The 26,587-nt window shown below is 31.5% G+C and overlaps 1 protein-coding gene across 3 annotated transcripts in view; it reads left to right on the top strand.

The window, feature by feature from the left end:
* The window catches only part of LOC143230417 (FGGY carbohydrate kinase domain-containing protein), a 41,770-nt gene that overhangs the window by 5,832 nt on the left and 9,351 nt on the right, over positions 1-26,587 (top strand). For all 3 annotated transcript variants that reach the window (XR_013016432.1, XM_076463954.1, XM_076463944.1), the window contains exons 2-10: positions 1,387-1,504; positions 2,698-2,849; positions 5,369-5,454; positions 5,790-5,917; positions 14,361-14,489; positions 14,908-14,999; positions 15,598-15,705; positions 17,743-17,804; positions 18,846-18,996. Coding sequence is in view for 2 of the 3 variants with exons in the window: in XM_076463954.1 (XP_076320069.1) it covers positions 1,387-1,504; positions 2,698-2,849; positions 5,369-5,454; positions 5,790-5,917; positions 14,361-14,489; positions 14,908-14,999; positions 15,598-15,705; positions 17,743-17,804; positions 18,846-18,996 (1,026 nt within the window). In the remaining variant the exon portion in view is untranslated. The remainder of the gene's footprint in view (positions 1-1,386; positions 1,505-2,697; positions 2,850-5,368; positions 5,455-5,789; positions 5,918-14,360; positions 14,490-14,907; positions 15,000-15,597; positions 15,706-17,742; positions 17,805-18,845; positions 18,997-26,587) is intronic.

Raw genomic sequence — 26,587 nt, 5'->3', positions numbered from 1 at the left:
CCAACAGTTTAATGTATTTTTAAGGTAAGGAGTCTATGACCAAACTCAGTACTCCACATGTGTTGGAACTAGTGGCATATACTTTGAAATTATAATCTTCATAGACTTTTATTCAGTATTTCTGTAGTAACAATTTAAAATCCTGTTTGTCCTACTGTTAATGACAGCACTGCGTGGATGGCTTCATAATCCAGAACCCCAAGATCCTATCCAAGAATTGTGGAGGTTATTCAAATCAAACTTATACTTGTAACTTAAATTATGATAAACAATATGCACTAGCTAACAATTATTATAATAAGAACTGATCTGCTATTTATTTACCATCTAATCTAAATTATTTTCTAAAACAAGAGCCTCCTCATACAGCCAGCAACCTCCAAGATCTTAATATCCACAGAAACTAAGAAATCTGCTGATTTTTCCTTTTTGTCATTTGTATCATTTTTACTGAACACCATTGTAACAACTCTGCTCTATTTCCATTCATCCATTTTTCTCTTCAGTTAGCAGACTGAACCCCACATATTGATAGAGATCATGTTTCTAATAAGCCTTTTATGTGCCACCTTATGAAATGCTTTCTGAAAATTCAGATATACCTAAACTGCCACACCTTTATTCTCATTTACATAAGCAATAGCTTCTTTAAATAACATCAAAATATTAGTAAAAAAGGTTTTTCCTATAGTGAAACCATGTTAACTATCCAACAGAATCTCAAACTTAACATTGTAGAAACAAAATATCAAATCTAAACTTTTGTATCTTAATACTTTGCACAGTTGTGATTCAGGGTTAACTCTGGAATGTTGTGAAAAGTCGTAAGTTCTTGATGCATAAAAACTTTAGTTACTTAGTTGTAGTTAATTCCAACAACTGAGTAAGTACTTTTATCAAATCACTAGTTCTTTCTGGTTTTAAGAATGTTTCAAATGCATGTAGAAATGCCTCTCTCTCACCGTGGAAGTACTGGAAGTTGCCCCAAAAGTCAGCTTTGTATGGGACCATCATGACCACCCTTGACTGCATGTAATTAAAGGAAGAGAGTTTATGAAATTGTACTGTCTAAACTCCTATATGTTACTATGTATTATGTAAAACTTGAATTAAAGTACCCTCTCAGGGGTGGATTGGGCCATTGAGAGAGATACCAGACAAAATCATGGTGGGTTGATGATATGTGGGTTAATAGCTTGGTTATATTGTCCAAGTGCTACTGTAAATCTATATTGTCCTGATTTTTAAATATTTCCTGTGCCATTTTGGCTCCCAATCTGCTCCTGAGCTCCATACTAGCTTATTATAAATTAGTTGTGATTACTACTCAGTCATGTGTTTTATAAGTAAAACTGTGAGGGTTGAATGGAAGTATATTTGTTTCAGAAACTGACTTGTGGATTTAAAATACATCCAGATGATGTGGTTGGAGTTGGATTTGATGCCACCTGTTCTTTGGTTGTACTGGACAAGAACTTTGAACCTTTGACGGTTAGCTCTACAGGTAAAAATGAAGATTGTCTTAAGTTTAGAATGTTAATTAGTATTCATAAGTTGTTTCTTTAATAGCTGTTTCAAAATCACTCATAAAATAATGTCTACATAACAGTATAAACAACATTAGGTGTGACCTTATGCATGTGTTATTGATGACTTATGTTGTTTTTCATTTTATGATAAAATTATGACCAAAGCAAGTTGTCTGTGTAAACCAGAACTAAAAATGAATGAATAATGAATATAGTTATTTTAATATGTTCTTACACTTAGCACATAATATTTATGCAGTTTAAATCATTTATGTTTATAAGCGTAATTACAATTGCAAGCGTGAACGGTAAGTCTAATTGCATATCACGAAGTTCTGTGTTATACTATAATGCTGGAAAATGATAATGTAGAAGAGAATTTTCCCTTTAGCTCCTAAGGACTCTTTTAAGTGTATTAATGTGTAAGAGGGGAAAGTGCACTTGAAATATGGAAAGTAGAAAAATGTATCTTGCATAAAAAGAATTTTTTTTTTTTAAGAATCAAAGCACTTGCATGTCTATTGACCTTGGATTAAGTGATTACAGAATTATTGGGTTTTACATATATAATATTCAATTCAGGATTAAACAGGTTACTGTCTTCTTTTTTTTTAAGGTTTTGTTAAAACCTTGTTTAAACCACTTTACCTACATTATTACACGTGTAATACCAAATTAATAAAATACTTAACTAATATTTGTTTTGAAAGTTTTAAAAAGTGAAGAAAAACATAAAACCTTGGACCATAAGTAATCTATAGATTGTGTGATTTTATAATATTTACTAGCTTGAATAACATATAGGAGATTTTTGAGGAAATAGGAACTTTAATAATAGGGGCAGTAAAAACTTAAATATAGATAAAACTATAAAACCTAGTAGCTAAACCTAGAGAATGAAAATATTTAGAGAAGTTTAGAATTAAATGAAAGAAAACAACATAACAGTAAATTAAAGGTTTTGGAAGACTGTAGTAAGAAATGTGTAGAAACTACAAAAAAAATGAATAAAATCTAGATTAAGAGCATCCTTATTCAGTGAAGTGATCTTTCATGTGCCTGGTAGTTACCATGATCTGTTTTTTCCATTATGTCATGAAAATGAAGTCTTGTTTTTTCTTATTTTTTTTTTTGCCTTGATTGTTTGCTTATTCTGTGCAATACCAAGGCCGTAAATGTCAGAACGTAATTATGTGGATGGACCATCGAGCTGCTTTTCAAGCTGATTTCATCAACAAAACAGAACACATGGTCTTAAGAAGCATGGGAGGGAAAGTTTCCTTAGAAATGCAGCCTCCAAAATTAATGTGGATAAAGCAGGTACTGCTCATTTTAAGTAATTTAAAGTTTTAACAATAAAAGCTAACTTTCAAAAATTAAAATTTACATACATACGTGTGTGTGTGTGTGTATATATATGTACACACATACACATCTCATTCTAATGGGAATATTGTTATGCAGTAATACCACTATTTTTGTGAATTACTGAACTTGGTATAATTAAAATAATGTCTGGATGCACAAAATGAGGCCTAATGTCCAAAAACACTCTGGTTATCAGGTTTCTTTGTTTTGTAATGTGCTTGCTTTTTGACTCTATGTTGTTTGCTTATTCTCATGAATGTATGTAATTACATGCATACAGAGTCAGCCATAAAGCCACAGACACAGAATAAATGAAGCAATATCTTATTGCCTGACTCTCAGTTTCTGGTATTCGACACTTCACGCATGCACTCGACGCCAACCCTAAAACTACTTAAAACTACTAATGAGCACTTCAGAGCATATCCCATAATTCTCAAATAAATGACACCTTTCTCAGCATACATGTGGTTTGTGGATTTAGATCCTGTTATAGCGAGAGAGATCAGCAGGTGTATACATAAGCATGCACAAAAACACGCTGGTTTCCTTCATCATGGATGATGTACGTAGATATTTTTATCAGTGCTTCTTAGAGATAAAGCTGCAAAAACCAATGACTTGAGTCATTAATGAATATACTGTTTTCTTCTTTTGAACAATTTCTGACAAGTTTTTTAATTTCAAATACTCTGATGGACTTTATCAGTAATGCTTGCTGAACAGTGTAGACCTTGAAACAGAGGTTTTAGAATTTTTGTGAGAGTTCCAATTATACACATCAAACTATCGAGTTCTTGAGGTAACTACTTAGACTTGGTGTTAGAAATGCTTAGGGCAGTGGAGGGATTCTTATTATAAATTACTGTAAACATAACAAATCATCAACTTATTTAGCTATTTGATAGCATAAATATTATTTAGATATTATTTTATCATAATTCATCTTAATTTCAACATTATTGAATAATTTTTATTTAAGTGTGAACAAAAAACATAAATCAGCATGTCAGTTCACGTATCTTGGTTTTTATAAGTACCAGTTTGTCTGAGAACTGTTTTACTTGTACGTTCCATCTCATTTTTTTTGTTGTTTCCAAATTTAATTTTGTTTCATTACTTATTTATCTGACACTATTTTTTTTTGCAACTCTGTCTTACTTAAGTATGCTTTTTTTTAAATTTCTTGGTGCTTGAAACTGTAATTTGAGTGGAAAAAGGAAACTTAAGTTGTTTAAATAATGGTAAAGCTCCTCAGCTAGCTTATATACTTTAAAGGAGGTAATAAAAATTGTGTTGTTAATTATAGGTCTATTGGTTGTACATCAGTTTTTTGAAAGTTTGATAAAAGATGATTTTCAAAGTCATTTAACAAAATTTAAAATTGTGTCAGCTAATCAATGTGGTTTTCCCAGGAAAAAATCTTTGCCTTACAAGTCTTGACATTCTTTGATGAGGTCATAGCTATAACTAAGACTAAACACTGAAACAATTTATTAAACTTTAACAGCTACAGAAATTCAAGTTAAAACCTTCAAACAATTGGAATACAATTTTTATCACTTACAAAATAAATATTACAGATTCACAGTTAGTGAATCTGTGGTTGTTCAAGACATGATTCAAACTTTACTAATCAATATAACATAAATATTGATATTATTAATTACAATAAGTAAAGGAATTGGGAAAAAGAGCTAGAAAAACCTAATTCCAAAACAATGTAATATTTCAAAATTAATTCACTTCAAGATCAGTAACAATATCAAATAACAATCAGCAGTAATTATTCTAAATATATATATCATGAAAGTAATGCAAGCATACCAAAATCAAATGTAATTTGTCTATATAGAAGGTAAGTTGATGCTTTAATATAACTAAAAATGTATACTTGAACTGAATGATAGAAGGAATAATAAGTCAATAACACAGTAAAGTAGAACTTGCTATATTACACCCTTACCAACCACACTATTAAATATCCGACATTAAGAATGATAATGCACATATGACAATAAAGAACACTTACATTGTATGTTTTAAGAAGATCCACTTTGCTGTTTAGAACATTATTAATTCACAAGTAAGATAAAAGGAAAATTTATTTTAAATTATTATCTTTATAAATATATAAAGTGACATTTTTGCCTGTTCTTCACAAACAGTATTAGTAACATAGAACTTGGTTATTGTAATGTTACTGGCTTCTTTATTATTATTTTTTCTTATATTTCAGAGAAACTTTATGGCATATTATCTCATTTGGCTGAACTGTATATTTGTGTAGTCGAAATGCATTTATACACCTGATTTCAGCTTTGAAAAAAGTTTTGAAGTTCTTGCCAGTTTTGACGAAGGTTTAGTTTATATGCAACAATGAAAATACAAGCTGTGCTAAGTTTTAATGTATGTGTGTATATATATATATATATATATGTAAATATAACTGTATTTCATTTATGTACTAGAACCTACCACAAACATGGGAAAATGCTGGATATTTCTTTGACCTACCAGATTTTCTGACATGGAGAGCAACTGGCAGCTTAAGCAGGTTATTTATTAATAAAGTTTTCACAATAAGGAGCTCATGAATTGGAGAAAATTCTGGAAAAGAGTGAGCTAGATCACTAAATTGCAATGCATGCATTGAAATGAAGTTAGATTTTCCTACATCTCAGATAATATTTCTCTGCCTCAGGGAAATTCTTAATGAGGAAAGAAGTAATAAACTATATTTTCAGAATTTAATATATGAATCTTTAATGTTAAAGAAATAAGAAAATATATATTTTGAATTAAAGGTTGTCTGATTCAGTCTTCAGCTGTTGTACAAAATTAAGATATTTGTGCATAATTTAAATCTTTTTCTTGCTTTACTTTGAACAGGTCTTTGTGTACAGTAACATGTAAATGGTTATTTCAAGCAGATGATTCAGGAGCAATGTTTTGGGACCAAACCTTTTGGAAACAAATTGGAATGTTAGAAATAACAGAAGAGAATTTCAAGAAAATTGGTGAATACTCTAGTACTGTAATAATCTTAAACAGATTGAAGACAGACTTGACACAGGGCTTAACGATCCAGAAAGAATAACTTTTACCACATTTATGTCAGATGTACTTACGAATGTTTTTGTATTTAAAGTATTTTAGAAGTATAAACATAAGTTTAATGTAAAAAATAATCTTTATGTGAAATAGCCTTGATGTGCCTTTTTAGTTGCATTTATAGAATTTTGATGCTGTTCTTACAACTAGTAAGTTCCTGCAGGTTGAAGCAACTAGTTTGTACAAGTGATCAGCTGTTATTCTTGTAGTCTTTTGTGAAAAAGTAACAACATGTGAAATATTTTTAAACTCTAGCTGTACTGCCCTTTATTATGGTTTTTGCAGATTGTTGAATATGTTATACTAACATGATTTTAAATATACAATTTGGTAAGTCATATGACAATAAGAGAAATGTAAAGTTGCCTCTAGACAGAGTGTATCAGAACTATATCTTAACATTTATAAAGTATTGTGATGCTGCCATTACCAAAAAAAATATTCACAAGCTCAGATCATTAAAAAAAAATGTGTACAGATTGGGGATTTAGTATTCATACCATACCTACCTCTGCTTGCCAAAAGCTTTCTTGACTTGTGCTGCCCTCTGCCAGTGCAAATATTTGCTTGCCACTAGTCTTGTACTCCAACTTTATTACTTACTGTATAGTACCATGCAAATGATCATACAGGAGCTCTAAAATATAACATAACTGCCACCCTCCCTCATAATTCACATGTTAATCACTTTTCTCACTTGTCAGTCCTACTGGTTAGACTGGTAGTTTGCTCATTGTTTAATTAATCTATCCACACGCTCTTACTTTTGTGAATTTCTCCTTCAGTTAATTTATTTTCTTTCTCTTTCTTGAGGAGTTGTGATTTACTTTGTCTTTTCTCCTATCTGTTGTGGGGGTTATGTACCTGTAGGCATATGTCATAGTTTTTTGCTTCATGAATATGTTCACCCTGGACTGTGCACAGACTTAACATGAGTAAAACAGACATAAATTCTCTGATGATCTGTGGTGTTTGGTGCTCACCCTACTGGGAACCTGATGCACAATTCTCGATGTCATCAGGTTTTGGATGATGCACTCTGTTAACCATTTTGTGACGGACTTGGTATAAATTACACAAATTTATATACACATTTTGCCCATACAAGGTATTTATACTGTAACTTTAATGCAATATTTGTACCTTCACAAAATTTGGCAGACTTGTGGTAAACATTACAATGAAAATATCAAGTCTTTCACTACCAGTGCACAGTGATTTCATGTTATGATTGTAGAAACTATTCTTTGTTCCAAAAATCTAAAATATTTTAGATCTTTAAAACCTCTGAAGTACATTGCAAATGTTTTTTGTTTTTTTTCAGTACAACTTTATATTTTTATCTGTTATTTTCTCTACCTTAACTGAATACAGAGTTGGTTGCTTTGACTGACCTTGTAACCATGGTTGCTTGTAACCACCATAAAAATGTAGGAAATACAAGTTATGCTTTTTTCATTGTGGAATGACCACAAATTATGACTCATAACAAATCTGTTAACATTACACATTTATATATATTTATTATACTGACCTTTTCAGCTGTTTCTGGTTAACATTACAGAAAGTGCAATGATACAGCGCAAGGTTTTGTTATGTTAACCAATGTTACTGAAGAATATAAAACTGACCTTTGCAAAGTGACTGTAAAATAGTCACATTTCAGTTCAAATACATTATTACTATTTACAAACAAGTTTTTAAACTTATTTTTCTTAAAACAGCAAATAAATAAATTGGGCAGAAAATTGTCTTTTAGTTACAATGACTTTTGTACTCAGTTGCTGCTTGCTGTAGGTTGCTAAGCCTTTTCACATGTGGAGGATGTGAAATGGAATAATGTTATTTTAGATTTTATATGAACATACATACTTGAAATAACCAAAAATGATAAATTACTATATCAATACCATAAAATTCCACCATAATTTATTAAGCTTAGTTACTAATCTATAGTTGGGTTTAAAAATATTTCAAACAGACTAAAGACTCAACCTACCTCTTTGAAATATTGTTTTGAAAGAACAAGTTGAGGTCACTAGGGGGACATTCTGAGCTTTCACTTGTTATTCATATGTCATAGACAGAAGCGTATATAAGGGAGCATTTCCAAAATTGGAAAGAGATGAGTGGAGCCACTGTTTGATTCAATACATGAGCAATATCTCCATAAATAGAAAAGTTAGGAGCTTCTTATTTTATAATTAGAGTTTATCAGTATTGATAATTTGAGTTCCTAATTTGAAAGAAACTGTAGACTTTCTATTTAGACATCAGAAACATTTAATTCAAACCAATGCAGCATTCAACATACCATGTGACACACAAATTAATATTTAGGTGTTTTTAATATTTACCTTTTAAAATAAGAAATTAACTAATGTATAATAATAAGATTTCAATTATAATCTTCAATTTGATACCAAACTTATTGATGTAAGTTCATAAAATAGTAGCTGAAAAAATTATGAATGCAAGTCAACAAATGCAATGACATGGCCTTTGACACATGTCACTAGGGTCAATGGAATAGCTCTGCTTTTCAGTGTATGGTATCATGTTCACACATTGCACTTTCTTTAGTGCTTTAGTCCTCCAGACTTCCCAGTGCATTATTTCCCTGTTTCTTCTAACTGATTATGGGAGCCCTAGCCACTGGGGTGGTTGACCATAGAGGCCTGTCCTCCTGAATGTTCCCAGTATCATTCAGTTTGACAGTAGGGCAGTGGTGTTTTGCAGGTATCAATGGTGTGATGGCTCTCCTGCCACAGACCTGATATACAATTTTGTATGCTGCCAGGTGTTGGATGTAGAACTCTAAAATGTATATGGATACATACATCTAGCATCAGCTGAGACATTTCTTCTTCCTACCATCCTTCAGATGTTAACTTTCAGGTATTGGATACTGGTCAGAGACAGTCCTGTCATGTCTCTGGCTGATACCATTCTCCTGCTGCAGACTGGATGATAAATTCCTAATGCCACCAGGTTTTGAACTGGAGAGACAACCTCAAAATTACAGTCTCTCTTCCTACCATCTCTGGATGCCAGTTCCCAGTGGCTCTGGTGTTGGTTGTAGTCTTCCCATTTGTGTAAGGCTGAGTACCCTCTTATTACCACAGACTAGACAACCAAATTCCCAATGCTGCCAGGTTTTGGATTGGAGATTAACACCCAGCTAGGTTCTCCTCCTCCCTCCAGGTGGCTCTGGTGTTGGTTGAGATGGGTTTTCAATAAAGGAGCTCATCTTCCTGTCTTTAAGGTGAAAGGTAAAGGACTCTTCCAACTATAGACCTGACGTATAGTTACAGGTATTGGTGGAGATCAAATTTACAATATGTCATATTCTAATCAATTTACACCAGGAGGTGCCATTATTTTATTGTTTTTTTTTGGGTTTTTTTTTTTAACTTTGTAATATATCACCAAAATATAAAGATATAACCTGCTCTGTGGTATTATTTTTAATTCCCTATGGGCACATCCTAAAGGGGAATAATTTTCTCACTGGCCCTCTACCAATTCAGTGTGGAATTCTAGCTTTTTGTGAGAGCAAGTAAGATATCATATCAGAAGTTAACATTTCCCTGAACTGAAAATGTATTTCAATAGATATTTCATTTCACAGTTCCCACCTGTTCTCCTCACTTCTGGTATGTATTGGTTTGGTTAGTTATGACCAATCTCGAAGTGATTAACAAGTGCGTTCTTAGAGAGGGTGCTAGTTATGATAGAGGTAGTTTCATGTTCTTATTGATGGAAAGTTTCTGCATGGTCATTTACATATTAGTATGTAGAAATAAGTGTGAGTCAAATGCTAACAGCAATATTTTGTGCTGATACAGAGTAACACAAGTAAAGGTATCTATTAGAAATGCATCTTCAGTTTAGGAAAATGTTAACTTTCAAAGATGAAAATACTACTTACCTAATGGCATCGAAAAACCAAAGAATTTGAATCAACTTGGGACAGGAAGACCTTCCAAAAAGAGACTTTCAACATGTTTTATCCCAGCCTTGGTAAGTAACATGTGGCATTTCATACAGACAAAAAGGTTGGGCAATAGCCATCTATTTATCACAGGAAATAGTACACAATATCATCAGAAAAGATCTCCACCTAGCAACAGAGAATGGTTTCACCAAAATAAGACTTTCTGTTATACTATTCAATTGTAACATACCTCAATTAGCTGGAGAATTAAATGGACATTGATGTTATTATGTAAGAAAACATATTGTTCGAGTCTTGAGATACAAGTTATCTGAATTTCTTCGCAATCAGACTGTTGAAACAAGTTCTGAGAAACCATCATCAACATATGCTAGATAGATTATGAAAACCATTAGGTAGGTTAGGCTTTAGTTTGGACATTACAAACTTATGATAGAGCATTTTAAAGTATAAATTATACAGCAAGGCTATTGTTAAGATACATGGCTGTCAGATAGATCATAACCATATATGGTGACATAGACTGTGAGAATATAGTGAAATTACAGATTCATTTGAACAGAAGAAACTCAATGTTTTGTGGAATTATAAATTATTTTGTGTTTTTGAGTTACCCATGAATACATAGATATAACTATAAAAATAGTCATGTTTAATTGTATATGAATTCTTTATAAAGGGTTAGGTGAAATTCATAACTAGTTTTGTAATTACATACATAACTACAGATACATATAATATTTCACACCATTTATCTTCCTCAAACTTAAACAGTTAATAATAATATAAAATTATTAATTCGATAAAAATATTTTAATAATTTTGTAATTTTGATTTTAGATATTAAAACATTACAAAATAAATTTCTCATATGGTATAAAACATTTAACAAATATAATAAAATATAAATAAATAAATAAAATATAACAAAATAACTGAAGTGAAAAGTGAGAAATATCAGAAATAAAACAACATAAATATTGGAAGAATGTAAAGCCTAGCTTATCCCCTAGTGGAGACAGAATGTAAAGCCTAACTTACCCCCTGGTGGAGACGGAATGTAAACCCTAACTTACCCCCTAGTGGAGATGGAATGTAAAGCCTAACTTACCCCCTAGTGGAGACGGAATGTAAAGCCTAACTTAGTCCCTAGTGGAGATGGAAGGTATAGCCTAACTTACTCCTAGTGGAGATGGAATGTAAAGCCTAACTTACCCCTAGTGGAGACGGAATGTAAACCCTAACTTACCCCCTAGTGGAGACGGAATGTAAACCCTAACTTACCCCCTAGTGGAGACGGAATGTAAAGCCTAACTTACCCCCTAGTGGAGACGGAATGTAAAGCCTAACTTACCCCCTAGTGGAGACGAAATGTAAAGCCTAACTTAGTCCCTAGTGGAGGCGGAATGTAAACCCTAACTTACCCCCTAGTGGAGACGGAATGTAAACCCTAACTTACCCCCTAGTGGAGACGGAATGTAAAGCCTAACTTAGTCCCTAGTAGAGATGGAAGGTATAGCCTAACTTACTCCTAGTGGAGACGGAATGTAAAGCCTAACTTACCCCCTAGTGGAGACGGAATGTAAACCCTAACTTACCCCCTAGTGGAGACGGAATGTAAAGCCTAACTTACCCCCTAGTGGAGACGGAATGTAAAGCCTAACTTACCCCCTAGTGGAGACGGAATGCATTGCCTAACTTACCCCCTAGTGGAGACGGAATGTAAAGCCTAACTTACCCCCTAGTGGAGACGAAATGTAAAGCCTAACTTAGTCCCTAGTGGAGACGGAATGTAAACCCTAACTTAACCCCTAGTGGAGACGGAATGTAAAGCCTAACTTAACCCCTAGTGGAGACGGAATGTAAACCCTAACTTACCCCCTAGTGGAGACGGAATGTAAACCCTAACTTAACCCCTAGTGAAGACGGAATGTAAAGCCTAACTTACCCCCTAGTGGAGACGGAATGTAAAGCCTAACTTACCCCCTAGTGGAGATGGAATGTATAGCCTAACTTATCCCCTAGTAGAGACGGAATGTAAACAATAAGTCATATTAGGTGTATCTATAGAAATTTGGAAAGCCTTGAGAAAAGTCTGTTGTATACAAAGAAAATCAAATAATTTAGAAAAGATTTGTATGTCTCTGAATTAATGATGTAAGTCTGACTCAAACTCTGACAAGTCAGAGTACAAAGTAATGATTATGTAAAAAAATAAAAATACTGTTGTTTGTTATATAGTTTACATGTTGCATTTCTGTAATGCTTGTAACCTACAAAATGCATATTATAATTTTTTCCAATATGTCTATACTATATCTACCGCTTATTCTTTTCTACCACAAAATTATGCTAAAACAACAATGTAAGGTAAAGAAATTTCAATACCCTGGCATCAAATACTTAATATATTATTGAATGGTACTCCGTAAAAGGTTGTGGAACATGCACTTGGACTTTTGCATGGGTGCACAGGGTTAATCCAGTTTGACAGAAGTCCATATAAAAACAATCCTTTGTCTTCTTCCATATCCAGTGAGCCAACTTATCCCATACACCTACAGAGAGAATGTGACACCTTTTCAAATCTTTTTGAAAATCCAGATACACCAAATATACATAATTAACCCTCTTTTACATAAGTAATAACCTCTTAATAGAATTTCAAAAGATTTGTTATACAAAGTTTATCTGCAGTAAAACTATGTTTGGTACCCAAAAAATTCTAATCTTTGTTAAATGACTTTTTGAAGCATCTTTATCATATTATGGAAAATGTTTTTCTACCACTGATATGAAACTAATAGATCTATAATTTCTATCACCTCTCTTGAAACTAGGAGTAACACTAGCTAACTTTCATTCCTCTCCCATCTGCAGTTCTGCTATCAACAGAGATGCTTCACTGAACAAAGCTACTGTCTCTTGAATGCTACATATTTTAGTTATATCTTCAGTAGTTATTAATGACAGAATTTGATAGGAATCTAAAGAATAGATTTGTAAAACTAAGAATTTATTTATTGCTTTTTTTGTGATAAGGAATGTGATCTTAAGTAGTTTAAGTGTAGGTTTGTTTTCCAACAGTAGTTTAAGTGTAGGTTTGTTTTCCAACAGTTTCAGATCATTCTGTGAAGTCAAGTTTGAATTTTTTTTTAAAGTAAAAACTAAGATGAGGTGAATTCAGTGTAAGAACTGTCTTTACTAAATTAACATATTTCAGTTTTTCTCTTATTGGTTATTAAGGACATAACTTGGCCAGATTTTGAGTTTTTAATGGAAATACTAGTTTTAACTGGTCTCATTGTAGAGGGTAGGATGCCTTTTTGATTTTGAAATATTTACTGTATATGTTTTGCCCTCATTTTATTGGTTTTTTTTTAAAATAAACAGTTGTGATTAATTCTACAAAGTATAATACTGTTGATAGAGGGGGGTGTCCTTCTCTAGAAAAACGTGAGGCTTTTGATTCACTGATATGTATTTACTGAAAGGAAGAAATCTTTAAAGATAATTATCAGCTTTGAGTGATCACTTTAGGTTACCAGTGTGTCTTTTACCATGTGCATCATGGTTAGGGACTAAAGAGGTGTTGTTGTTTTTCACCTGAAATGGACAAAACTGAAAAACATGTTAGATTAATTGGATTTAATGTCAGCAGCAATAAAAGTGTAATAATTTCATGTATTTGTCTACAGAACTGACTGCTGCTTTGGGAGTTTGCCTCACAATCTTTGGGTTACAACATTGATACTGTTCAATAAACATCTTTGCCCTTAGTCTTTGCACTTTTACAGTGTTGTAGTCAATTCTGCTAGGCATTGGTACAGAGTAAGAGCTGGCTGTGGGTCTATGGTGTTAAAAACTGCCGACTCTCTTGTCGATCACTTCAAACTTAAGAACAGTTAGTGCAGGTAGCCCTTGAGTTGCTCTGTGAGGAAGTCAATAGAACAAACAAGCCTGCAGGAATAGAGTTCACCACATTAATCTTACGTCAAAGATACACTGTCTTTAGGAGTTCTCATTTGAGAGTGAAATTTATGATATAATTACAGGATGTGTAAGAGTACATTATGAGAAAGTTCAAATTTCACAGTACTCTTCACGAATTTGATATCTTTGTAATGGAAACTTGAAGAAATAGAACAACTAAAACTGAAAAAAGAAAGAAAGAAAAGATGGTAGTGCTTTTGGTCCAAAACTGTACTGGCTACATCTCAAAATTCATTACCATATGTCTCATTTGTTTAATTATCCCATATGATTGCTTTGTGTACAAGTTCATTTTTAAAAGAAATCTCTCTCTTAAGACTCTTGCCAAACGTCTTGTACTTTTGTCACAGATGTTGTACTTTCTCAAACATGAACTAACGTGTTTTGTTTCTAACTAGGAAACATCATTTTGGCACCAGGACAACCTTGTGGAAAGGGATTGACTGAAGATGCTGCAATAGAACTAGAACTAAAAGCAGGAACTCCTGTAGCAACTTCAATCGTTGATGCACATGCTGGAGGCATTGGTAATCTTCATTAGTGTGATACTTTTATGATTTGTAATTACAATACACAAAGTATAAGACTTGTGTGGATTATGTTTCAGTAATTTATGTTATGGAGTAAGAAATGAGATGTGACAACTAACTGTATGCACTCCAAGGGTTTTATAACAGTGAATGGGCACAGCTTAAGAAGCATACTGTAAAAAGTATCGATAGTGCTGTTATGTTTCCATTTATTAATGATGAGGACAACAAAATAATGGATATTTTTTTAATATTTTATATAAAACATGTTCCATATATTTATATAATTATGATGGAAATTTAAATTAATTGTTAAATCTGTTTGAAATAAATCATAACAAAAATATTCTTGTAAAAAGCTTGAAGATGACAAGTGTTAAGTGACCATATAATATTTCATATTTTAACTGTCCAGGCTTGTTAGGTTGCAGTCCAGCTGGATATAAAAGTCCAGTTTTAACAAAGCGGCTTGCCCTTATATGTGGTACGTCAACCTGTCATATGAAGGTAATTTATGTAATTAGTATTTAAATAAAAATATTTCACACTGACAAATATCGACATCCAAAACTTTTCATTAATTTGAATTTAAAGTGTCAAATAGACAGAAAATGTGGACTTATGTTATCTTCACATGACAAGAGTTAAAGTTGTATATGTTGATCTCTCTTTTCCTGTCCACATATTTTAAATTAACATAACTTATAACATCACAGACAACGTGACTTATTGGTCCATCTCAGCTGTTCCATTCTCCAAACTAAATTAATTTTTTAATTAAAACCAGTCCTTCATATACTTATCCAGCTTTTTGTTAGTATCCAAATAACTTTTAAACTTCATTAAGACAAACAGTATGTTAGTACTTTCTAAACACAGATGTTTCTTTAAAACAATGTTAAACACAGAGCACTTGTAATTTGAACAAGTTAGCTGTTATTTAACAATAAATACAAAAAAATGTAAGAAGTTCTAGTTTATTCCAAAATTAATTCAAATAAATTAACACTGACTTCCTCAGATGTTTCATTTGCTGTTAATATTTAAATAGCAGTTTTAAAAGATATAATTTCATTGGCAGTCTTCTTGTTATTTCTCATCACAGGTCACAGAAAAACCTTTATATACACCTGGTGTGTGGGGACCTTATTTTTCAGCAATGATACCTAGCCTGTGGTTAAATGAAGGAGGCCAGAGTGCTGCAGGATCACTGGTGAGTCAGTCCTAATGACATGTCAGTGTTATAGATAAGACCAGAGTGCTGCAGGATCACTGGTGAGTCAGTCCTAATGACATGTCAGTGTTATAGATAAGACCAGAGTGCTGCAGGATCACTGGTGAGTCAGTCCTAATGACACATCAGTGTTATAGATAAGACCAGAATGCTGCAGGATCACTGGTGAGTCAGTCCTAATGACATGTCAGTGTTATAGATAAGACCAGAATGCTGCAGGATCACTGGTGAGTCAGTCCTAATGACACGCCAGTGTTATAGATAAGACCAGAATGCTGCAGGATCACTGGTGAGTCAGTCCTAATGACACATCAATGTTATAAATAAGACCAGAATGCTGCAGGATCACTGGTGAGTCAGTCCTAATGACATGTTAGTGTTATAGATAAGACGAGAATGCTGCAGGATCACTGGTGAGACAGTCCTAATGACACGCCAGTGTTATAGATAAGACCAGAGTGCTGCAGGATCACTGGTGAGTCAGTCCTAATGACATGTCAGTGTTATAGATAAGACCAGAATGCTGCAGGATCACTGGTGAGACAGTCCTAATGACATGTCAGTGTTATAGATAAGACCAGAATGCTGCAGGATCACTGGTGAGACAGTCCTAATGACACGCCAGTGTTATAGATAAGACCAGAGTGCTGCAGGATCACTGGTGAGTCAGTCCTAATGACATGTCAGTGTTATAAATAAGACCAGAATGCTGCAGGATCACTGGTGAGACAGTCCTAATGACATGTCAGTGTTATAGATAAGACCAGAGTGCTGCAGGATCACTGGTGAGTCAGTCCTAATGAGATGTCAGTGTTATTGATAAAACCAGAGTCCTGCAGGATCACTGGTGAGTCAGTCCTAATGACATGTTAGTGTTATAGATAAGACGAGAATGCTGCAGGATCACTGGTGAGACAGTCCTAATGACACGCCAGTGTTATAGATAAGACCAGAGTGCTGCAGGATCACTGGTGAGTCAGTCCTAATGACATGTCAGTGTTATAGATAAGACCAGAATGCTGCAGGATCACTGGTGAGACAGTCCTAATGACACGCCAGTGTTATAGATAAGACCAGAGTGCTGCAGGATCACTGGTGAGTCAGTCCTAATGACATGTCAGTGTTATAAATAAGACCAGAGTTCTGCAGGATCACTGGTGAGACAGTCCTAATGACATGTCAGTGTTATAAATAAGACCAGAGTTCTGCAGGATCACTGGTGAGTCAGTCCTAATGACATGTCAGTGTTATAGATAAGACCAGAATGCTGCAGGATCACTGGTGAGTCAGTCCTAATGACACGTCAATGTTATAGATAAGACCAGAGTACTACAGGATCACTTGTAAGTCAGATCTAAGCTACCAAGGTTAATCCTCTGAAATTACCTTGCTTTATCAAGAAGTAATATTTCAGGGTACATCGTGGAAGTTTATTAATTTAATTATTATTTTTATTCCATACACCTTTTAGTTTATGATATGTAATTATTATATCATTCTGTAGTTTCATTACTTAAAATTATTTTTGTTTTGTTAAATATGATATGTAATTATTATATCATTCTGTAGTTTCATTACTTAAAATTATTTTTGTTTTGTTAAATATGATATGTAATTATTATATCATTCTGTAGTTTCATTACTTAAAATTATTTTTGTTTTGTTAAATATGATATGTAATTATTATATCATTCTGTAGTTTCATTACATAAAATTATTTTTGTTTTGTTAATTGAACCTTTAGTGAAATTTTCAGCCGTTGTTTTTGTTGTGTTTCAAAGTCATGAAATTGGCACTGTGCAACTTAAAAAACAAGAGACTTAGTGATCATTTTTTTCTATTATTTGTTTTACAGTGAAGTAAATTTAAATATGTATGTTCAACATACATATATAACTTTGTTTCACTGGTGAAAATCACAGAAAATAATTTACTGATAGGTTTATGTGTAATGTTAACTTTTAGTAGGCACTAGGATGGTTAACTGATTTTTTAATACATGTTTTATTTCTACAGGTTGACCACATTATTTGCACTCATCCTGCTGCCAGGTTTTTTCAGGATAAAAGTAAAACAAGGTGCGTATTTTGTGAGATTTGTACAGAGAACATACATATTACAGATATCTGGTTTTCACAATTGAACATATAAAGAGTAATATATATTTGTGTGTGTGTGAAAAATAATATTGATAAAAGTTAATAGCTATGGATATTCTTTGTTGTGGATGGTTGGCAACGATCAATAAAAGTATTTTTAAGTTAACTTGTTAAATATATTTGTTTCCTCTGATAGTTTGTACTGGTAAGTCTACTTAAGGTTATAAAGATTCAATTTCTACCTCAGTGACTTTAATTGCTAAAGTAGTTTTGCTTCTATTTAAAACACAAAATAATTTGAGAAGAATTTTCTTACTCAAATGATATATATATTTTAAAGTAAAAATACACTTTTAATTAACTGCATTAACACATACCAGGAATATGAATTAGCTTCTTTAATAAATTGACTAGAATTAATTAAAAGTAACAATAATTATTTTTATTTACTTTATTTCTGACACACATGTTTACAATCCCAAATAATCATATGTATTAGCAAGGGATCATGTCACATGCTCAGAGGATTTTTTTACATTTCTCTCAAGTTTTTGTTTATTTTTTAAATTTCACACAAAGTTACACAAGGGATAGTTCAGCTAGTAATCCCTAATCTAGCAGTGTAAGACTAGGGAGAAGGCAGTTAGTCATCACCACCCAGTGCTAACTCTTGGCCTACTCTTTTATCAACAAATAGTGGGATTGACTGTCACTTTATAATGTCTTCATAATTGAAAGAGCAATCATTTTGGTGTGACAGGAATTTAAACCTATGACCCTCAGATTACGAGTCAAGCACCAAGCAGGGCCTTTTTAAAATTTTAATCACATTTTTTGAAATATATTATTAATGTCATTGTTTGAAGTTGTGTTTTCATGTTTTTAAACTTTGGATTTTCTAGTTTTTATTATACATGAAATTTTGTAGTAATATACAATGACTTTTATTTTTAAATAAATATCCTACACGTCTGCCTCGGCTCTCTTATGTTGATTTTCGCATTATTAAAATTTGTTTAGACACATTCAAGAAATCTTGAATGACCATCTTGAATTGTTGGCTATAGAGAGAGGTGTTCCTTCTGTTTCATTCTTAACAACGGACCTTCACATGTGGCCAGATTTTCATGGGAATAGGTCACCTTTAGCTGATTCAACCCTAAAGGGAATGGTAAAGAGAGTGCATTTTGTATTATAATTTCCAGTTGTTTTTTTGTTTGTGTGATAACCTTGTGGTGCAATAATAAAACAAAAAATTGTGTAATTTGAATCTTCACTTTCAGCAGAAGTTTATGAAAACTTGTAAAGTATTGGAAATAATTATGAAAATGGTTAGTGAAATGTGTATGCAGATACTACAAGAATTGAACCTTATTATAATATGAAAATTAATTTCACTAGAATACAGTCGTGTTTTGGTAGTTTATATTGTGATTGGTTGTCATTCAAGTATTCAAAAGTTGCCACACAAGTATAAAGAGTATAAAAATAGGGGCAGTCATAATTAGCCCATTAATAGTTGAAGTGGGTTGTTTTGAATTATAGCTTTCAGGTTTGAAATAGTGCACGAGTAGTGTGTAAAAACCAAATCTTTGGCTGGTGAAAGACACGCAATGCAAAGAACTGTAGCAATGCTTCACATTTCAGTAGAAGCTGTATGTATGACTGAAGGATATACATGAAAGTATCACCATTAGTGGTTCAAGTGCCCAAGGCAGAAAACTGAAACTCTCCAAATGTGGTGTAACCTATCTGAGGGTATGTTTATTTTACGAGGTAGTTAACAGCTGAATATGTGAGGTAAGCAGTGTTTAAATATTTGTCTTGCCAACAACCTTGATGTAAATGTAAGTGCAAATTTTACCTTAAGAATAGCATGGTCTCGGTGAAAGCCACTGCTAAGAAAAGGCAACTAAATTGAAACATTTGAGGGGGTATCAGACCACAATCAATGGAATGAGGGGTAAACTGGAAGTGTTTGTATCTACAGATAAAATCAAGTTCATATTATTTGGCAGCAATTAGAGACAGTTTGTTCAACAACAGAGAGTCAAATGACATTATATTCAACATAAAAATCTCCAGTGAAGCAGCTGAGGAATCAATAAAAGTTTATGGCTCGTGATGTTGGTGTTCTTCACAGAACTGATGACATTCTGTTGAGAAACATCTATTGAGGAACATGCTTTATAGGGTGAAGATTCATCTTACATTAAGACAGTGATCTCAAGGATACAGCAAATTTGGTGAAACAATACTTTCTTATTAAAGAAACTGATGGAATATTCAGTTCTGTCCTCTGCTGGTACAGCAGTAAGTTTATGGATTTACAACGCTAAAACTCAGGGGTTTGATTCCCCTTGGTGCACTCAGCTGATGTGGCTTTGCTATAAGGAAAACACACACACATTCATTTCTATGGCTTAGTCAGTACAAAGTCCTTATATAATCGTTATTAAAACTTTATGGGCTTCAGTAAATACTTATAAGGTGAGTAACTAAGTTGGATGAACTGTGGGAAGGTTACAGAATATTTCAAACAGTATTCCATAATCATGCATTAATAAACAGTGTGGCACCATGAAAACAAGATATAAATCTCTGTATAAATAAAAGGACTCCCATACAGAGAATACTATTCAATTTTACAGTTCACTTGCTTTCCTTTAACATTTTCTATGACATTTATAAATTCACTGTCTAGTTGCCGTGACTTGTTGTTTGTGTGTTACTTATGTGGCTCCATAATTATTTCCATTACTGTATATTCAAAGTTTGTACCAGTGTTACATACACAAAAGAATCATGTTCAAAACATTAACTCATAAATATTAGCAACTTTATTTATGTATATATGTAATTCAGAGGTTGTTTAACAATAATAGATAACATGACCTAGCATTTAAAGGAAAACCTAAAGTATTACTGGTACACTGAAGGTTTTAATTTATTTGGCTAGGTAATATCTTAATACCAGTTTAACAAACTTTGATTAATAGACATCTTCTTGTCATCTTTATACCCACAATGAAACATTTGGCTAATCAATTTCTTCACATGGTTTCAGACACCAGACATTAGCAGTATAGCTATATAGTTTTAAGTTGAAATGTATGTATATGCTCAAAACAAAGGTTATCTAGCCAAACTAATTATCTTTTGATAAAGAAAACAGGTTTTGGGGACTAATGAAGCTGTTTCCTAGCTATTCCACATCTAGAAATAATCATGTTTGAGATCAAGTCTGACACCTCAACAAAAATAAAACAGCACTTGAAATGAATATAAAACTTTTTATTTACCTTATATAGAAAATGCATTTAAACTAATACAGGTCCACAATCTCTTTTCCAAAACCCTTGGGTCCAGTTGTGTTTTGGAATTTTTCAGATTTTATAACAAATGTTTTTTTTTAAATCATATACACTGGTAGTTCCGACACCATATCCTTCAGTAAGACACTGCACAGACACACCAAAATCAAGCTTCTGAAATAACTCCACTTTCTGTGTTATTGATAACGTCAGATGCTTCCTTTTCTCACCATAGGGGTCTCTGTAGCTCTTTTTGACATTTTCACAGTGAGATTAAACACAAAATAAAAAGCAAAAAAAAAAATGTCAGTGAACAGCAAAGACACAACTGTCATGCCTGTCAGACTGCTGGGTTAAGTGGGTGTGAAGTTGGGTTATCTGTTATACTGATGCTCCAGACTCCTCAAAAAAACTTCAGTTTTTGGAACTTTTCAAATTTCGGAGCTTCAGATATGGGATTGGGGACCTGTAGTCAATTGGTCAATTCAAGACAATTTGAAAGATATGTAATTGAGGATGCTAAAATCAAAGAATGCAATGGGACTAAACACCGCACAATTTCAAGTTTACCTTTGGTAAGAAGAAAAGAAATATGTAATAGAATCATTAAAATGTTGGTCTACTGTATGATATTGAATGATTAATTAATTTAGATTTTTATATGCTGATTAAAGTAGACTTAATTAAACCCCAGACATGTTATACGCACATGATCATTATAATAGGCTTAACAGTATTTCTTTCTTTTGCTGACTGAAGCCGTGTTGAAGAGTCTTGAATAGGTGAAACTGCGGTCCACAATAGAGGCATATTAGAAAAATCGTTAGACCTCCATGTTGTACAAATTCAGTTTTACCATTGGTGTAAATAAAATAATTTTGTAATATAATCCAGGAATAAAGTATTGTGACTCACGTACAACAATAAAATTCAACAATATATTTACAGAGGTGCATGTGTACTTCTAGACATAAACATGTAACAATTTTGAATGTATAATTTAACTTCGTGATCATTCTATATTTACATTTGTCATCTGATTAAATCAGAAACAGAACAGATAACCAAGCTGCTAACTCTGAAACTGTGTTGAGTAGCAACATTTCTTAATCTGAACAATAATAAAGATCTATAACTTCAGACACAATAGCAGTCTATATATTTTGCACAGACTACAAAGTTAGCTTTGATATTTTTTGACATGAAGAGTATTATCTCTAGCTTTGGCAATATTTTTTGTCCTGAGTTTTAAGTATTTCATTTCCATGTCTTCAGTAGTTTCAAATATTTTCATGCTATTTATAAATGATCTAAATATGTGATTCCCATTATCTCGTTTAAATATAATTTTAGAAATAATTTATTTATTCTTAATACACTTCATTATACTAGTTTTATGATATTTTTTTTAATTTGTTAATAAAACTGTGATGGTTGAGACACAAAAGTAACTATTTAACATGTTTGATTTAAGAATGAAATATTAATATATAATAAACTAAACAGCTGACAACCACTAGTAAGTTCTTACACTTACTAGTTTAGTTTTCTTGTTTGATTTAAGAATGAAATATTAATATATAATAAACTAAACAGCTGACAACCACTAGTAAGTTCTTACACTTTCTAGTTTAGTTTTCTTGTTTGATTTAAGAATGAAATATTAATATATAATAAACTAAACAGCTGACAACCACTAGTAAGTTCTTACACTTTCTAGTTTAGTTTTCTTGTTTGATTTAAGAATGAAATATTAATATATAATAAACTAAACAGCTGACAACCACTAGTAAGTTCTTACACTTTCTAGTTTAGTTTTCTTGTTTGATTTAAGAATGAAATATTAATATATAATAAACTAAACAGCTGACAACCACTAGTAAGTTCTTACACTTTCTAGTTTAGTTTTCTTGTTTGATTTAAGAATGAAATATTAATATATAATAAACTAAACAGCTGACAACCACTAGTAAGTTCTTACACTTTCTAGTTTAGTTTTCTTGTTTGATTTAAGAATGAAATATTAATATATAATAAACTAAACAGCTGACAACCACTAGTAAGTTCTTACACTTTCTAGTTTAGTTTTCTTGTTTGATTTAAGAATGAAATATTAATATATAATAAACTAAACAGCTGACAACCACTAGTAAGTTCTTACACTTTCTAGTTTAGTTTTCTTGTTTGATTTAAGAATGAAATATTAATATATAATAAACTAAACAGCTGACAACCACTAGTAAGTTCTTACACTTTCTAGTTTAGTTTTCTTGTTTGATTTAAGAATGAAATATTAATATATAATAAACTAAACAGCTGACAACCACTAGTAAGTTCTTACACTTTCTAGTTTAGTTTTCTTGTTTGATTTAAGAATGAAATATTAATATATAATAAACTAAACAGCTGACAACCACTAGTAAGTTCTTACACTTTCTAGTTTAGTTTTCTTGTTTGATTTAAGAATGAAATATTAATATATAATAAACTAAACAGCTGACAACCACTAGTAAGTTCTTACACTTTCTAGTTTAGTTTTCTTGTTTGATTTAAGAATGAAATATTAATATATAATAAACTAAACAGCTGACAACCACTAGTAAGTTCTTACACTTTCTAGTTTTCTTGTGAATGTTCTAGTAAGTTCACACTTTCTAGTTTAGTTTTCTTGTTTGATTTAAGAATGAAATATTAATATATAATAAACTAAACAGCTGACAACCACTAGTAAGTTCTTACACTTTCTAGTTTAGTTTTCTTGTTTGATTTAAGAATGAAATATTAATATATAATAAACTAAACAGCTGACAACCACTAGTAAGTTCTTACACTTTCTAGTTTAGTTTTCTTGTTTGATTTAAGAATGAAATATTAATATATAATAAACTAAACAGCTGACAACCACTAGTAAGTTCTTACACTTTCTAGTTTAGTTTTCTTGTTTGATTTAAGAATGAAATATTAATATATAATAAACTAAACAGCTGACAACCACTAGTAAGTTCTTACACTTTCTAGTTTAGTTTTCTTGTTTGATTTAAGAATGAAATATTAATATATAATAAACTAAACAGCTGACAACCACTAGTAAGTTCTTACACTTTCTAGTTTAGTTTTCTTGTTTGATTTAAGAATGAAATATTAATATATAATAAACTAAACAGCTGACAACCACTAGTAAGTTCTTACACTTTCTAGTTTAGTTTTCTTGTTTGATTTAAGAATGAAATATTAATATATAATAAACTAAACAGCTGACAACCACTAGTAAGTTCTTACACTTTCTAGTTTAGTTTTCTTGTTTGATTTAAGAATGAAATATTAATATATAATAAACTAAACAGCTGACAACCACTAGTAAGTTCTTACACTTTCTAGTTTAGTTTTCTTGTTTGATTTAAGAATGAAATATTAATATATAATAAACTAAACAGCTGACAACCACTAGTAAGTTCTTACACTTTCTAGTTTAGTTTTCTTGTTTGATTTAAGAATGAAATATTAATATATAATAAACTAAACAGCTGACAACCACTAGTAAGTTCTTACACTTTCTAGTTTAGTTTTCTTGTTTGATTTAAGAATGAAATATTAATATATAATAAACTAAACAGCTGACAACCACTAGTAAGTTCTTACACTTTCTAGTTTAGTTTTCTTGTTTGATTTAAGAATGAAATATTAATATATAATAAACTAAACAGCTGACAACCACTAGTAAGTTCTTACACTTTCTAGTTTAGTTTTCTTGTTTGATTTAAGAATGAAATATTAATATATAATAAACTAAACAGCTGACAACCACTAGTAAGTTCTTACACTTTCTAGTTTAGTTTTCTTGTTTGATTTAAGAATGAAATATTAATATATAATAAACTAAACAGCTGACAACCACTAGTAAGTTCTTACACTTTCTAGTTTAGTTTTCTTGTTTGATTTAAGAATGAAATATTAATATATAATAAACTGAACAGCTGACAACCACTAGTAAGTTCTTACACTTTCTAGTTTAGTTTTCTTGTTTGATTTAAGAATGAAATATTAATATATAATAAACTGAACAGCTGACAACCACTAGTAAGTTCTTACAGTTTCTAGTAAAATGAAATATTAATATATAATAAACTGAACAGCTGACAACCACTAGTAAGTTCTTACACTTTCTAGTTTAGTTTTCTTGTTTGATTTAAGAATGAAATATTAATATATAATAAACTAAACAGCTGACAACCACTAGTAAGTTCTTACACTTTCTAGTTTAGTTTTCTTGTTTGATTTAAGAATGAAATATTAATATATAATAAACTGAACAGCTGACAACCACTAGTAAGTTCTTACAGTTTCTAGTTTAGTTTTCTTGTTTGATTTAAGAATGAAATATTAATATATAATAAACTAAACAGCTGACAACCACTAGTAAGTTCTTACAGTTTCTAGTTTAGTTTTCTTGTTTGATTTAAGAATGAAATATTAATATATAATAAACTAAACAGCTGACAACCACTAGTAAGTTCTTACACTTTCTAGTTTAGTTTTCTTGTTTGATTTAAGAATGAAATATTAATATATAATAAACTAAACAGCTGACAACCACTAGTAAGTTCTTACACTTTCTAGTTTAGTTTTCTTGTTTGATTTAAGAATGAAATATTAATATATAATAAACTAAACAGCTGACAACCACTAGTAAGTTCTTACACTTTCTAGTTTAGTTTTCTTGTTTGATTTAAGAATGAAATATTAATATATAATAAACTAAACAGCTGACAACCACTAGTAAGTTCTTACACTTTCTAGTTTAGTTTTCTTGTTTGATTTAAGAATGAAATATTAATATATAATAAACTGAACAGCTGACAACCACTAGTAAGTTCTTACACTTTCTAGTTTAGTTTTCTTGTTTGATTTAAGAATGAAATATTAATATATAATAAACTGAACAGCTGACAACCACTAGTAAGTTCTTACAGTTTCTAGTAAAATGAAATATTAATATATAATAAACTGAACAGCTGACAACCACTAGTAAGTTCTTACACTTTCTAGTTTAGTTTTCTTGTTTGATTTAAGAATGAAATATTAATATATAATAAACTAAACAGCTGACAACCACTAGTAAGTTCTTACACTTTCTAGTTTAGTTTTCTTGTTTGATTTAAGAATGAAATATTAATATATAATAAACTGAACAGCTGACAACCACTAGTAAGTTCTTACACATTCTAGTTTAGTTTTCTTGTTTGATTTAAGAATGAAATATTAATATATAATAAACTGAACAGCTGACAACCACTAGTAAGTTCTTACACTTTCTAGTTTAGTTTTCTTGTTTGATTTAAGAATGAAATATTAATATATAATAAACTAAACAGCTGACAACCACTAGTAAGTTCTTACACTTTCTAGTTTAGTTTTCTTGTTTGATTTAAGAATGAAATATTAATATAT

Source organism: Tachypleus tridentatus, chromosome 1, assembly GCF_004210375.1.
Source record: "Tachypleus tridentatus isolate NWPU-2018 chromosome 1, ASM421037v1, whole genome shotgun sequence".
NCBI classification, from domain to species: domain Eukaryota; kingdom Metazoa; phylum Arthropoda; class Merostomata; order Xiphosura; family Limulidae; genus Tachypleus; species Tachypleus tridentatus.
Note: the sequence above shows the minus strand (reverse complement) of the source record. Positions and strands in the feature narration are given on the sequence as shown.